The following is a 15,505-nucleotide window of genomic DNA, read 5'->3' as shown; positions in this document are numbered from 1 at the left end:
GAGGAAACAAAAAACAACAACACAGATCACAAAACATAAGTAAAGTCTGTATTATATAATAAGATAAGAAGACATGTATCGAGTAATGCAGTAGAAATGTACACGAACTGTGTTTAAAAAGCATCACTACACAACACTGTCACTTCTTAGAGTAATACAATTGATGGAATCGACTCAATTATTTGTTTACAGTCAAGTTTATATATCTAGCCTAAGCTTTGCATAATTAAATAAAACAAAAAGTTAAAATATCTTCCTTCAAATGTATGTAATATAGGGGGAGAGAGATGGAGACAGAGAGAGAGAGAAAGACAGACAGAGAGAGAGAAAGAGAGACAGAGAGAGAGAGAAAGAGAGACAGAGAGAGACAGAGAGAGAGACAGAGAGAGAAAAAGAGAGAGAGAGACAGAGAGACACAGAGAAAGAGAGAGAGATAGAGGGAAAGAAAGAGAGAAAGAGAGAGACACAGAGAAAGAGAGAGAAAAAGGGAGAGAGACACAGAGAAAGAGAGAGAGACAGAGAGAAAGAGAGAGAGACAGAGAGAAAGAGAGAGAGACAGAGAGAAAGAGAGAGTTACATTAATAACAAGATAAAGAAAGAAGAAAACGCAGAGTGACAAGCAGAGAGATTAACAGAAAGAAACAGAAAGATTGAAAGGGAAAGAGGGTGACCGAGACAGACAGAGGCGGCTTACTAGGAGGGTTACATATATGACATAATCTATTTTTAAAGAAGTTTTAAGAAAGCGTTACAGTTCAAAACCCTTCCCCACCCAAGAAAGCTACTCATACCTGTGTAAGTGAAAGCCACCCAGGTCAGTTTCTCTGTTTCCGGTGACCACCAGTTCAAGGCTTCAGCCATAACAGTTGGAGTTACTCCCTTGTTGAACATAGAAGTTAGGGAATATAGTTATAAATACAACTTTTTTTTTTATCATACTAATGGTGTGGTACCAAGTTATACGAGGGCGTCCCTGTTTTCCTAGTATAGGCCTCCATGTCATTGCTACTCTAGGGACGATTTCTGTTGGAGGATATGCCCCTCAAACCACACGTGAGACTAGCCCCAACTTCATTAAGTAGCTGAGTGCCCATTTCCCCAAAGGACTTTGTGACCTGGTCTCTGTGACTTCTAAAGTCCGTCTTAGCCACCTCTGATCATGTGACTCGACCGGGTACAAGCACAGGCTCTACGGTTCATTTGTGGCACCTTTAGGACAAGCCCAACAAACGCTGCTGAAATCTTTACTAACGTGGCACCCTTACATCTTAGGAGGGAGAGGGCAGTACTTACGGCCTACGAGCGCTACAAAAGGGGCGACTCTAGGCTACCCACCTCAATCTTAGTGCGACAGTGGAGAGAGAGGAACCGCATTAAAATGCGATCGTTCCTACATATAGCGGCCAATTTGTCAAACTCAGCTGGACTCTCCACTGATAGAATCCCTATTAGGAGAATCAGTACGTGCCCTCCGTGGAGGAGATTGCCGGCCCCACAAATAAACCTGTCCCTGTTAGGGCAAGAGGGAGCCACCAAGAGGCGATTAACACCTGCCATTCTCCAAAATTTGGCATCCATAACCATAAAATCCTACCCATCAGATGCCATATTCTGTTATACCGATGGGTCGTAATGAGGGACCCCGACAGATCGGGGTATGGGGCCCTTATTGTCTACCCCGACCGGACTGAACCAGATAGGCTCTCTGGTCCATGCGGCTACGCTGCATGCTCCATGGATGCCGAACTTACAGGGATAGCTAGGGCGTTCGAGGCCATTAGGGTCCGAATGCTCCAACGCGAGACTAGCGCCACTACGGTGGTGTTGGTCACTGACTCTCGCTCCAGTCTCCTAGTTATGGGTGGCGGCGGGGGAGGGTCGCCCGTAATAGAAGAGGCAATCAGCGCCGCAGATAACATCCGCCGAGCTATTGGAGCTGTCGTTTTTATGCAGTGGGCGCCTTCACATTGCGGCGTGAGGGGCAATGAAACGGCAGACGCCCTCGCAAGGGAGGGTGCAATGGCAGCCACACCTCGAAGCACCAAGCACGTATTTACAAGCAACGGCACAAATCCGAGCACTCATTCATGAGAAGTGGTTAAAGTCCTGGGAGGAATCCGACAGAGCACGTGGTGTCTGGCAGCGCATGCGTCACCCAGATCGCGACGATCCAAGGTGGCGACTGAGGAGGTCAGAGCAGTCAATAGTTGCGCAGTGCAGGACGGAACACTGTCCTATTGGGGCATACTTTGCCCGGTTCCGCACTAACTTTGACTCCCGATGCCGTCACTGTGGAGAGAGCGTCGAAACAGTGTCGCATGTCTTGTAGGAGTGTCCCCAGCTCCGCGAGCTAAGGGGGGACTTGCCTGTGCAGTCACTCGACTTGTATGGTAGCTATGAGGCACTTCACCGGACGGCTAAGTTTCTTGCCAGAGCACTACGGGAGGACTAGTCCTTCCTGCTCTGATTTTTCAATAGGAGTTCATCTCAGATCATGTGACCTACTGCAGTCATATCTGTAATCTTCGGAATCGAAGGCCACGTCTTGGTAGTGCTTAATTAATTTTCACCGAAAAGAATGTCTTTTTAACTAGCTTATAGTAATATATATATATACATTATTCTACGGCAGTATATTATAAAATGACGAACATTGAATATGTAAGTAGGTCAGTACCCTAAACAAAGTCTATAATAATTTTGATAAATTAAGCAAGTGAGGTAGACACTGTTACAACTAAACACGCAAAACTCGTTTTCCGATTTGTGAGGGTGTAAAGGAAGCATTTCACCTTTTTTCCGAAGCTTATAGCAGCTCATTCCGTCTGTTTGATTCGAACTTGTACACGTTATTTTTCCCACTTCCAATTCTCGGATCAAGCTGAAACTTTTGCCTAATTATTCATTGTTGCTTACAAAACATAATTCATTGAAATAATTAACCAAACAATTAATTAAACAGTGGTAATTAGTTAATTTTGTTTGATATTGGAAAGGGGAAATAAATCTTACAATATTCTGATATGTGTTTGTGGATGTGCAGCTACTTCCCTTATGTAAGATTTTACAAAGCTTATATCAACTCGCTCTGTCTGTCTGTATGGTAAAAAGCTTGTATACGCTTATTTCGGAAATTTTGCACAATTATTTTTTTTTTTACCTGACAACACAAAAATCAATTTAAAAAAACAATTACTTAATTAACAATTGGTAATTTATCATTTTGTTTGGCATCTTGAAAAGGGGGAAAGAACTCGTACTTCACAGATGTGGGGGGTATTAGTTGAATTAGTTCCCTTGAGGACTCTTGAGCCCTGAAATAACTTTTTTTTTTGTTATGCATTTTTAAAAAAAACAACGATAATGTAAACATTCATAAAGAAACTCCTTCTCCCCCCCCCCCTCGGGTCCAGACAAGTGATAGGCATTGAGAAAGTTAAATGTTATATATCAATATAATGGTAAAGATGCTCCTATTGTACAGATGCATACATGAAGTCGATCTAATTGCATGAGTGCTCCAAACTGATGGATGGCTGCCTGGTCGTGCGGTTTGCGCGCTGGACTGTCGTTCGAATTTATCGACGGTCGAGGGTTCAAACCCTGCCCGCTCCCATCCCCCGTCGTCCTGCGGGAGGTTTGGACTAGGAAGTAAACTATCTTCAACTCTGAAGGAACATCCGAAACATGTAAAACATTTTACAAACATTTTTTACAAACTTATTGATACATTTACACTTTATATAAGCTTTGTTTTTTTTTAAAGTATTTTTTATGTTTTTCTTGATAGAGCATCTATTATATCCTACTTGTTTAAAATATTTTTTAAAGATTCCCCCCCCCCCTCCCCCCGATATTAAAGAAACAGTAATGGCATATTGTTACTCTTAATATTGCTCCCCTTTTATTTTTGAAGTGCTAAGTATATTGCTTACAAAAGTCAGTCCGGTCAGAATCCTAACGGCCAGGAAGAGGTAAGGGTCGGTGCGGGCGGCTATCGGGGACAGCGAACTCAAGACAACAACAGCCGACGTGGTCACGGTCAAGCTCCACTTTCCACCAATCAGATGCACGATGACATTGGACATGAGCGGCCCAAGAAACAAGACGAATTGAGTTCCGGTGAGGAGAAGACCTTGAACTTGAGGGCTCCAGTCAAACTCATGCAGGGGGGTCTAAAGAAGAAACATATAATTAATAGTGTGGAAAAGTCTGGAAGAGATCAATACTGCATGCGAGTATAATGGATTCATTCAATAGGGTTAGTAGAAAATGATACTGTTCAGAGGTCGTGTGGTATGCGTGCTGGACTGTCGTTCTTATCTTATCTTATATGATACAGACGTTACTTCAAAAAAGAAGATGATGACGTCCTACACGTCATGTATTCAGTCATGCATGTTAACCAATGACTTAAATTCTGTCAAGTCACTGGTTTTCCTGGCTAGCTCAGGCAACCCATTCCATGCTCTAATAGCGCTAGGTCACGGGTTCATCCCTTGCCCGCAGCCATCCCCCGTCGTCCTGCGGGAGGTTTGGGCTAGGGTGAAGATAATCTTTTAACTCTGAAGGAACATCCGGAACATATAAAAACATTTACTAAGAGTTTGAGAGTAAAACCCGCCTGCCTTTGACCCATAATACACTGCGGGAGGTTTAGACAGTAGTGCGCTAAGACTTTCTTTCTAAGAGCAGATTCTGAAGATGATAGTTTAAGAAGTTAACTTTTTTTTTATGGAACAATCTTTCAATTCATCTCTCCCTTTTATTTGCCTTTGTGTTTCTCTATCAAAGTCTTTGGCTACTTCTGATCTCATTTCTCACTGTCTGTCTTTCACTTTATCAGTCGCTTCTTTATTTCTCATCTCTCTTTTTTCACATTCTATCTTTCACTTTATCAGTCGCTTCTTTATTTCTAATCTCTCTTTTCTCACCTCTTCTGTCTTTCACTTTATCAGTCGCCTCTTTTTTTCTAATCTCTCTTTTCTCGCCTCTTCTACCATTCACTTTATCAGTCGCTTCTTTATTTCTAATCTCTCTTTTCTCGCCTCTTCTACCATTCACTTTATCAGTCGCTTCTTTATTTCTAATCTCTCTTTTCTCGCCTCTTCTACCATTCACTTTATCAGTCGCTTCTTTATTTCTAATCTCTCTTTTCTCGCCTCTTCTACCATTCACTTTATCAGTCGCTTCTTTATTTCTAATCTCTCTTTTCTCGCCTCTTCTACCATTCACTTTATCAGTCGCCTCTTTATTTCTAATCTCTCTTTTCTCGCCTCTTCTACCAGTCACTTTATCAGTCGCTTCTTTATTTCTAATCTCTCTTTTCTCACTTTCTACCAGTCACTTTATCAGTCTCTTCTTTATTTCTAATCTCTCTTTTCTCACTTTCTACCATTCACTTTATCAGTCGCTTCTTTATTTCTAATCTCTCTTTTCTCACTTTCTACCAGTCACTTTATCAGTCGCTTCTTTATTTCTAATCTCTCTTTTCTCACTTTCTACCAGTCACTTTATCAGTCGCTTCTTTATTTCTAATCTCTCTTTTCTCACTTTCTGTCTTTCACTTTATCAGTCGCTTCTTTTTTTCTAATCTCTCTTTTCTCATCTCTTCTGTCTTTCACTTTATCAGTCGCCTCTTTTTTTCTAATCTCTCTTTTCTCGCCTCTTCTGTCATTCACTTTATCAGTCGCTTCTTTATTTCTAATCTCTCTTTTCTCGCCTCTTCTGTCATTCACTTTATCAGTCGCTTCTTTATTTCTAATCTCTCTTTTTTCACCTCTTCTGTCTTTCACTTTATCAGTCGCTTCTTTATTTCTAATCTCTCTTTTCTCACTTTCTACCATTCACTTTATCAGTCGCTTCTTTATTTCTAATCTCTCTTTTCTCACTTTCTGTCTGTCACTTTATCAGTCGCTTCTTTATTTCTAATCTCTCTTTTCTCGTCTCTTCTTTCTCTCTCTTCTGTCTCATAAATCTAAATATTCGTCTTTCAATTCTCCATCATCTTTCTTTGCTCTCTCCTCTTATCACTCTCTTCTCTCTCTCTCTGTCAATCAAAATAAGAACAGAGCGATACAAAAACTCCTTCGTACCTCACTCGGTCAGACTATATCCACGCCACTCGTTGATCAGGGAACATGAAATGCACCAAGATACCTGTGTGTAGTCGCTGAATGAACTCTTTATGTTGTGTCTGTTGTATTTATGTGTATGTTTCTGTTGTGTAGTCTTTATATGAGAAAAGAGTCCTTGTTATCACAACAAATTTCCATAAGGATCAATAAAGCAGTCTTAGTCTTATGTTGCCAGAGGTTCATTCAGACATATCTCATAGTTTCCATCCATCAGTTTTTCTGGAGTTTTCATCCGACAAAATCTTGAGCTAAAACTGCCTCCCCCCCCCCTTCCTTTTTTCTTTCCACAACTCTTTATCATTTTAAGTCGTAACTATAATATTTACGACATGAGACTACAAGAAAACCCAATGTCGAGGCCACACGTAGACGCGACAATGGTTATGCCTTCGCTATATGTCGCAAGATATGTAGGTCACAGCTGGGGCTGCGTAGCCACTGGAATTGCTGCATTCCTCATTAATCTTCGGACTCGGAAGACAAACTTTATTGTTATAATATTTTTACTAATATCTTTATTACCTTAAACCTTAAAAGTCAAAGATATAAATTATACTTAGATCTATGTTTTTTATACAGTGGTTAAGTTCTCAATTACATAAGTATTTTGAAAAATCTATCTTTAATAATGTACAAAAACTTACTAGAACCGGACTGCTATAATTGGTGTGGTCCACCTCCAACAGCATCGATCCGTTAGTGGAAATGTTGATGGTTTGAGTGTTGGTCATGCAGACGACGGCCATGAATAAATTGTTCTTGGCCATCACGTTGACCACGATAGACGTATGCAACAACAAGGCGATGCAGCCGCGCCAAGAGAGTAATTTCTGACAGAATTGGACCAACCGGTTCCTGGAGTCTAAGGACTTGGGGAGCTCCCCAGCAATGTCGTCTTGACCACTGTCCATCTGTTTCCTTGTCTGGGGAGTGGTTGTGTCATTCTCTTGTGCATTGAGCGCTTTAAGAGTAGATACACCATTTATATTGACATCTTGTTTTAAGACAGTAACGTCATTCATCTGTACATCCTGTTTTGATGCAGGAACGTCATTCATCTGTACATCCTTTTTTGATGCAGGAACGTCATTCATCTGTACATCCTTTTTTGATGCAGGAACGTCATTCATCTGTACATCCTGTTTTGATGCAGGAACGTCATTCATCTGTACATCCTGTTTTGAGACAGTAACGTCATTCAACTTGACATCTTGTATCATTTTGACCAATAATAGAGAAATATTACTTCAATTGGTGTCTTACAGTGCAGCATTGTAGAGTTTATGTATTTCTGTTTGTAAATAATAAGAAACATTAAGTACGTTAAAAAAACAAAAGATAATTAGCTATCTAACTATTACTTAAGTCCAACATGAATGAATGTTTCTGAAGATTTTTTTATTTCTTACTAAGTTGGGTTTGCATTATTACTTTAAATTGCAGTGATTCTCACATTTTTACCAAATGTCGCTTCACATACGAAAAAAAGGACAACTCGTTTGTGTCCCCTTTTAGCCATCTTTTGGGTCTGGGGGATCGCTGAGAGCTCCCCAGAGGTTCAGAGTTGCTTTGTGTTTTTTAAATATGAAGGGAAAAAAAAAGAATAGAAACATTAAGACATAATTAATGCAGAATATTCCCGGTTTGTCCGTTAACATGAAGGACTAGATTTCACTAGATTGACCAACGCGTCTATAAAGTCTATAAAGTCTGTAGTTTGTAATAGTGGTCGAGAGGCTTGGCTTGGCTACCTAGAAGGGGGCTCGAGGTTTGACACCCGACTCGGGCAGAGTTGTGTTTACTGAGCGTCTAAAGGCAGCACGGAAAACCAACTCCTAGATACCCCCTCCCCCCACTGGTCCACAAATGAGATTGGACCAAAAGCGCTCTGAGCATGCTATAAGCATGAAAGTAGCGCTATATAAAAGCTATAATAATAATATAAAAGATAGTATTAAAAAAAAACAAACAACAGCAACACAGGACAAATTAAGTCAAATTTGTGTCAGCACTGGGCCACCAAGACGAGGAACATTTGAAGTGCAGATACAATAGCACGCGTGCGTCTAAGATTATAGCAAGATCCTCTTCGTGTATCTTATCTTATCTTACATAATACAGACGTTACTTCAAACAAGAAGATGATTACGTCCTACGCGTACTAAGTAAGACGTCCGGTCTCGGGGCCTCTCTTTTTTTGTCCCTCGAAAAATACATTGAACGCCTTCGACACCTCCATGTCAGAAGGTAATGTGGCACACCCCACAGTTTGAGAAACGCTGGCATACCCAAAAAAAAAAAGCGTAACACAAAATCAGGGCTGATGTTTTTCTAGGTCATGGTTATATTCTCGACTACCTGTCAATCATTAACGACCTTGACATGGCACTAGTGCAATGAAAATTTCAGGTCATTGCTAGCAGATGCTATGAAAATGTATATCGGTCCAGTCAAGGCCTTGAAACCTGCTACATGTGAGGCCTAGAAAGTACATGCAAGGCCTATAAGTTACATGCGAGGCTTTGAAAGTACACGCGAGGCCTAGAAAATACACACGAGGCCTAAAAAGTACACGCGAGGCCTAGGAAATATACATAAGGCCTACAAGTACACACGAGGCCTAGAAAATATACATAAGGCCTACAAGTACATACGAGGCCTAGAAAATATACATAAGGCGTACAAGTACACGCGAGACCTAGAAAATATACATAAGGCCTAAAAGTACACGCGAGGCCTAGAAAATATACATAAGGCCTAAAAAGTACACACGAGACCTAGAAAATATACATAAGGCCTACAAGTACACACGAGGCCTAGAAAATATACATAAGGCCTACAAGTACATACGAGGCCTAGAAAATATACATAAGGCGTACAAGTACACGCGAGACCTAGAAAATATACATAAGGCCTAAAAGTACACGCGAGGCCTAGAAAATATACATAAGGCCTAAAAAGTACACACGAGACCTAGAAAATATACATAAGACCTAAAAAGTACACACGAGACCTAGAAAATATACATAAGGCCTAAAAAGTACACACGAGACCTAGAAAATATACATAAGGCCTAAAAAGTACACACGAGACCTAGAAAATATACATAAGGCCTAAAAAGTACACATGAGACCTAGAAAATATACATAAGGCCTAAAAAGTACACACGAGACCTAGAAAATATACATAAGGCCTACAAGTACACACGAGGCCTAGAAAATATACATAAGGCCTACAAGTACATACGAGGCCTAGAAAATATACATAAGGCCTAAAAGTACACGCGAGGCCTAGAAAATATACATAAGGCCTAAAAAGTACACACGAGACCTAGAAAATATACATAAGGCCTACAAGTACACACGCGAGGCCTAGAAAATATACATAGGACTAAAAAGTACACACTAGGCCTAGAAAATATACATAAGGCCTAAAAAGTACACACTAGGCCTAGAAAATATACATAAGGCCTAAAAAGTACACACGAGACCTAGAAAATATACGTAAGGCCTAAAAGTACACACGCGGCCTAGAAAATATACATAAAGCCTAAAAAGTACACACGAGACCTAGAAAATATACATAAGGCCTACAAGTACACACGCGGCCTAGAAAATACACACGAGACCTAGAAAATATACATAAGGCCTAAAAAGTACACACGAGACCTAGAAAATATACATAAGGCCTACACACGAGGTCTAAAAAATACACACGAGACCTTAAAAGTACACACGAGGCCTAAAAAATATACATAAGGCCTAAAAGTACACACGCGGCCTAGAAAATACAGACGAGGCCTAAAAAGTACACGCGAGACCTAGAAAACACACACGGGGGCCTAAAAAGAAAAATCTAAAAATTTTTAGATGCATAATCTAGATCCATAAAGTCTAGGTAATTTAAATGTACAGTCTAAACTCATAAGATGAAACGTCTATTAAAAGTGCATCTATTTGCTCACTATTATATAGTACTTTTCTAATTGATTGTATAGAGCAGCGGTTCTCAACCTTTTATGCTCGGCGACCCCTTTTACTATCCCCTCACTCTGACGCGACCCCCCCCCCCCCCACACACACACACATAGAACAATAGAAAAATAGACTAAAACAATCCATATTTTCTTAAGCGACCCCTAGCAAATCGTCAATCGACCCCCAAATTGGTCGCGATCCACAGGTTGAGAACCCCTGGTATAAAGTGAGGACATTGTGTCCATCTGTTCTTTGTTGTTTCTTTGTGTTTTAGTATTTGATTTGTAATTCAAATGAGTGATTCTGGTCTGTAGTTTCCTTGGTCAGATTTTTCTCCTTTATTAAATAGGGGAAAGACATTAGCTTCTTTCCAGTCCCTAGGTACCCGGCCCTGATTTACTGATGCCTGAAAAAAGTATTTTGACCACTGGTGATATCTCGTGGCTTAGTTCTTTGAAAACCATAGATGGAACACCATCAGGTCCAGAAGCTTTATTTTGGTTTTGTGCTAGCTAATTGTTTTTGGAATCCTTTTTCTTGATCATTTATATCTCAAATGTTCTCTACTTGGTTTAAATTTATATGTCTCCTGGGGCTGAGAATGCTGATGCAAAATATTTTTAAAAATTTTTTTGGGTCTAATTACATTATCATTACGCGTTAAGTTATCTTCGCTTTTTAATGGTGATACTCCTGTTGTACTAATTTTCATAGATTTAATATATGACCATAATTTTGTGTTGTTGTTTTCTGATATTAATGTATTTATGGATTTACTCTGAAGCTGTCTGCTGACTTCTTTGTTTAGGACTTAAGGTGTTAGATTTTAAGATTCTTTATTGGATACATGCTGCCTATGTTTCTTTACATTTTTTACATAGGTTATATTTCTGTTTGAAAAAAATACTTTAATTTATTATAAAACCAGCATTTATTTATTTTCTTTGAGAAGCATCCATTTTGGTATTTGATTTTCTGTTATGTTTTTATGATGGTTTTTAGTGAAATTCTCGAGGTCATCAACTGGTTGGTTAATGTCTTTTTCTGATAAGAATGTTTGTTGGAAGTTTCATGCAGCTTGGTGTAGTTGTGTTAGCTTGCATTTGTTCCAGAGTAAGATTTTTGTTATGGCTTTTATATTGCCTACTGCTTTTGATAGTATTTTAACGATATCATGGTCAGATAGTCCAGGAACTAGAAACTATAAATATCTTTTTTTTTTTCTGCCCATGCGTACTGAATATCAGTTACGATGTAATTGTCTTTCTAATCTTAAAGAACATTCGAAACATGTAAATTATTTTACAAATATTTGTTTTACCAGAAATGAAAAAAGTAACTAGAATACATTGATAGTGATTTAAAGCTTTGTAGGTCATCAAGCTGAACCACGATTGGACCTTTGATTTTTAGATATAGAATTATCTTATCTTATCTTATATAATACAGACGTTACTTTAAAAAAAAGAAGATGATTACGTCCCACGCGTCATGCATTCAGTCATGCATATTAACCAATGACTTAAATTCTGCCAAGTCACTGTTTTTTCCTGGCTGGCTCAGGCAACCCATTCCATGCTATAATAGCACTAGGGAAGAAGGAGTATTTGTACAAATTTGTCCTAGCATATAGGACGAGGAATCTACGTTCTATGATCTAAAATGTCTTGAAAAATAAGAAATTCAGAGAGAGAGAGAGAGAGAGCAAGAAAGAAAGAGAGAGAGAGAGTCAACAGAAAACCTGAAGAAAAATATTCCTATTAGTATTCGAATTGTATTCGTATTGGAAAACCAAAAGTTTTTTTTAATCTTTTTCTTTCTTTCTTTCAACCCATCTCGACCATCTAGTGCTCTCTCTCTCTCTCTCTCTCTCTCACTCACTAAAAAAATACACCACGCTTATGTGTGTTTGTGCGTTTAAAAATCTTACCCTGAAAAATATCCTCGTTTTTATATTCGTCCGCCATTAGACAGAAAAAAAAACAACTTAAAAGTGAAACAATTGTAGAAAAAAAAACACAACAAAATAAAAAATGATACCATTACATTTCAACTAAATATTTCTCAATTCCCCTGATCTCAACTCTTGAAATGTCTTTTAGTTACGCTTATTACCTGGCCCGCCCAAATCTAGGTCATAAGTTCAAAAGTTCAAGTAACTGGGCCATAACAAATAGACCTGTTTATAATGCATTTGCATCAATGGGTATCTAGAGGCATATATTAAAATAATGTTAATCGTCGACTATTTTAAAGTTGTCAGTAAGACAATAGGCAACAAACACATTCTCTCATTTCGATAAAGAAGTCTTCCTAATGACAAACAAGACATGCTAATCAATAATATTAAAGACATCTTAATGGATTACAAACAAGACATCCTAATTGATACCAATAAAGACATCTTAATGGATTACAAACAAGACATCCTAATTGATAACCAATAGGAAATCCAAATGTGGTAGCCAACAGAATCCACTCCAACGAATATTTAAAGAAAATTTGAATAAAGCGTCCAAGATTTGAAAACAAAAGCAACATTCTTTTAACTGAATCATTTTAGGCAGCAGACGATATTACATTCTGGCCAAACGTGTGACGTCGCTGATGACTAACTGTATCAGGTAATAGCCTGACAATCAGAGGAGAAGGGGAGGGGGAATCAAGTCGTTCTGACCAGAGCTAATGCCAGGCTGTCATCTCATTGAAAAGCTCCCAAAGAAACAGACTATAATGTACAGAAAGCATAGCAAATCATATGGATCGTGGTGTTAAACTAGTCATTTCCCCGTCTCTTCCGGGATAGACTTAGTCACCAATGTACAATTTAGAATAATAGTTGACCTCGTCAATGTATTCGAAACTACTAATTAGCTTTAACATGTAAGTTAATTTTAAAAACAATTTCATACAGATTTTTTTTTTTTTTTGAAAACACCTTTCACGCTAGTCACAGATTTGCACATCGCAGATTTATCTGGAAATTCGTTTGCTATAATCGTACAGCACACTTTAGCACCAGTTGAACCTTCTCTAGTTTCTTGCGAAGTTCCAAACAGAGAATCTCTTATTCTAATACTAGTCAAGGGAAGCTACTCCCGTTGATTTTTTTTTTCATAGCCACTTAATGGCCCAATACCCCCCCCCCACACACACACACACACTTTTTCTTTTTCATTTACAAGAAAACTGTCGGAACTTTTTACAAAGCATAAATCAACTCTGTCTGATAAAGTGTTTGCACACGTTATTTCTCCTACACCCAATCTCGATAGCTTCCAATTAGTAGTAATTAAACTAACGATACATACATGAAGCTATTAGTGCTGATACAGATTACCCATAAGCATGACTTGTATCATGTAAAAAGTTAAGTTTCCCCTTTCAGGTCTTTCGATCTATTAGGACAGATGACGTTAAGGTCATCTGTCTTTGGACAACGGTTAACGAGCAGGGTGTCATGTGGCCAGCACAACGACCAATTGCCTTTACCTTCCCCAACTTAAGTCAGGTACCCATTATAGTTGGGTGGACGCAGGAGCGCCCTAAAATTCCCGAATTCAAAATCCTAGTATTCAGCGAAATTCGAAACTAGGACCCCTTGTTCAGTAGCCAACCTCATAACAGGTCAGCCCCCCACAAGCCCCCACACATGCAACATATAACAGCTACAATAGATGTTCGGGTCCTCAGCTGGACTTGACGATATTTCGTTATATTTACTTCACCTTCTTCTCTCCCTTAGTGCTGCTATTGTGTTACATGGCATGTTTATTCGCTCTTTTAAACTCAGCTGGAGCTATTTTGAATGTTGTTACAACACAAAGAACTTTGTTCTCATCTTCTTATCGGGGCCGGACTTAGGCATAGACAAACTAGGCAGCCGCCTAAGGCCTTTCGTCGGCGTGTACTGTATACAGATTGAGAGTAAAAGAAATGGCAAAACTTGGACCCAATATTAGTGTTTTAAATGCAGTAGACAAGGTTTTAAATAAATTTTGTTGTAATTTTATTTTTTCGCTGTTTAATTTTAATTTTTCTATTTCATTCGGGGGCTCCAAATTCACTTCGACTAGGGCCTCCAATTATCTTAGGCCGGCCCTGTCCATGTCACCTCCACCGCCATAATAGTAATAGTAATAGTCATGTTCGTATTCTTTGTCTAGCTAGCCCAATAATACAGTGCCCATTGTACTTAGCATGCCATTACGGGTATATGAATCAATGTCGGTAGTAGTGCCATTAGATCATGGAATGGGTTGCCTGAATTTTCTAGGAAAACCAACGACTTCGCAGAGTTTAAGTCACTGATTAATTTGCATGACTAGCTTGACACATGGATGGGCGTAGGACGTAATTATCTTCTCTTTTAAAGTAACGTCTGTAATTTATAAGATTAGCACAGAGCAGTGTTTCCCAAGCCCTAGTGTTCCGCGATGCCTGAGTAGATGTTCCACGAACCTGCTAGAATAATGAGGTAGTTCCGGATCTCTTCTCAGTCACGTGGGTGTGTTGTTTACATTAATGACCTCATTGATTTCATTGTAATTTAAACATGAAAATAGTCTAGATCTAGACATCTTTAAGTAATAAAAAGTATGTTACAATAACTCACTAATTTTTAATGATTATTTAGTAGCTCTACTAGATCTAGGCCAGCACTAAATCTAGATCTACATCTTATCATAGGAAGATATTGCCATTATTGCCATGTATAAGACCACAGTCACGTGACTTTTTATAAAGTAGGTCAGAGATTCGGAACTACCTCATTAACTAGAAGGCCACCACGTGACTTAATCTCTCTAAAACATAAGCAAAGTGTTCCACTAAATACTCAGAATGTGCGAAGTAGTTTGGGAATCACTGTAATATAGAGTATAGACTAATACGATACCTACTACCTTTTAGCATTGGCACACTCGTTACTGATTTAGAAGCACAGCGATCCTTTAAAGGTTTCAACAGAGTCTGTTCACACTTTTGAAATACATACTTGAAGAAAGAAAATGGCTAAGCGATTTCTATAAGACTATTTAAAAGTTTACTGAATATTGTTTGCTTTATCGATTTATTTATAAACCTCTTAGTGTGTATAAGGGAATAAAACTCACCAGAATCACAATATACGGATATAGGCTGATCCATTACGGGGAACATGCTAGCCTCGTAGGCCTATTACACTGTCAAGTCTGTTAAAGGTCGTTTACAAAAGAAAAGGCTTTGCGCCAATCAGAATGCACCGTGGGTCTACCATAAGAGCATATTATAATATCGATTATGAAAATTAATGTAATTCAAATTTTCCCATTCGACGGTGGCCCCACGTGGCCATTTGGCGCTGGCCCACATATGCATTTACCTAAATGCCCTTAGAGCCAGTTCGCCTTT

The 15,505-nt window shown here is 39.0% G+C and overlaps 1 protein-coding gene across 10 annotated transcripts in view; it reads right to left on the bottom strand.

The window, feature by feature from the left end:
• The window catches only part of LOC106050656 (uncharacterized transporter slc-17.2-like), a 41,200-nt gene extending 25,953 nt beyond the window's left edge, over positions 1-15,247 (bottom strand). The window contains exons 1-4 of one of the 10 annotated variants that reach the window (XM_056011896.1): positions 15,229-15,247; positions 6,782-7,428; positions 3,936-4,175; positions 792-879 (exon numbers count right to left, since the gene is read on the bottom strand). In XM_056011896.1, coding sequence (XP_055867871.1) covers positions 792-879; positions 3,936-4,175; positions 6,782-7,357 — 904 coding nt within the window. In that variant the 5' untranslated portion in view covers positions 7,358-7,428; positions 15,229-15,247. Of the gene's footprint in view, positions 1-791; positions 880-3,935; positions 4,176-6,781; positions 7,429-12,044; positions 12,432-12,483; positions 12,769-15,018; positions 15,040-15,228 lie in introns of those variants that run through there. The other 9 variants (XM_056011895.1, XM_056011894.1, XM_056011891.1 and 6 more) reach the window with 9 other exon arrangements.
• Positions 15,248-15,505: the final 258 nt, after the last annotated feature.

The sequence above is a fragment of the Biomphalaria glabrata genome, chromosome 15, assembly GCF_947242115.1.
Source record: "Biomphalaria glabrata chromosome 15, xgBioGlab47.1, whole genome shotgun sequence".
NCBI classification, from domain to species: domain Eukaryota; kingdom Metazoa; phylum Mollusca; class Gastropoda; family Planorbidae; genus Biomphalaria; species Biomphalaria glabrata.
Note: the sequence above shows the minus strand (reverse complement) of the source record. Positions and strands in the feature narration are given on the sequence as shown.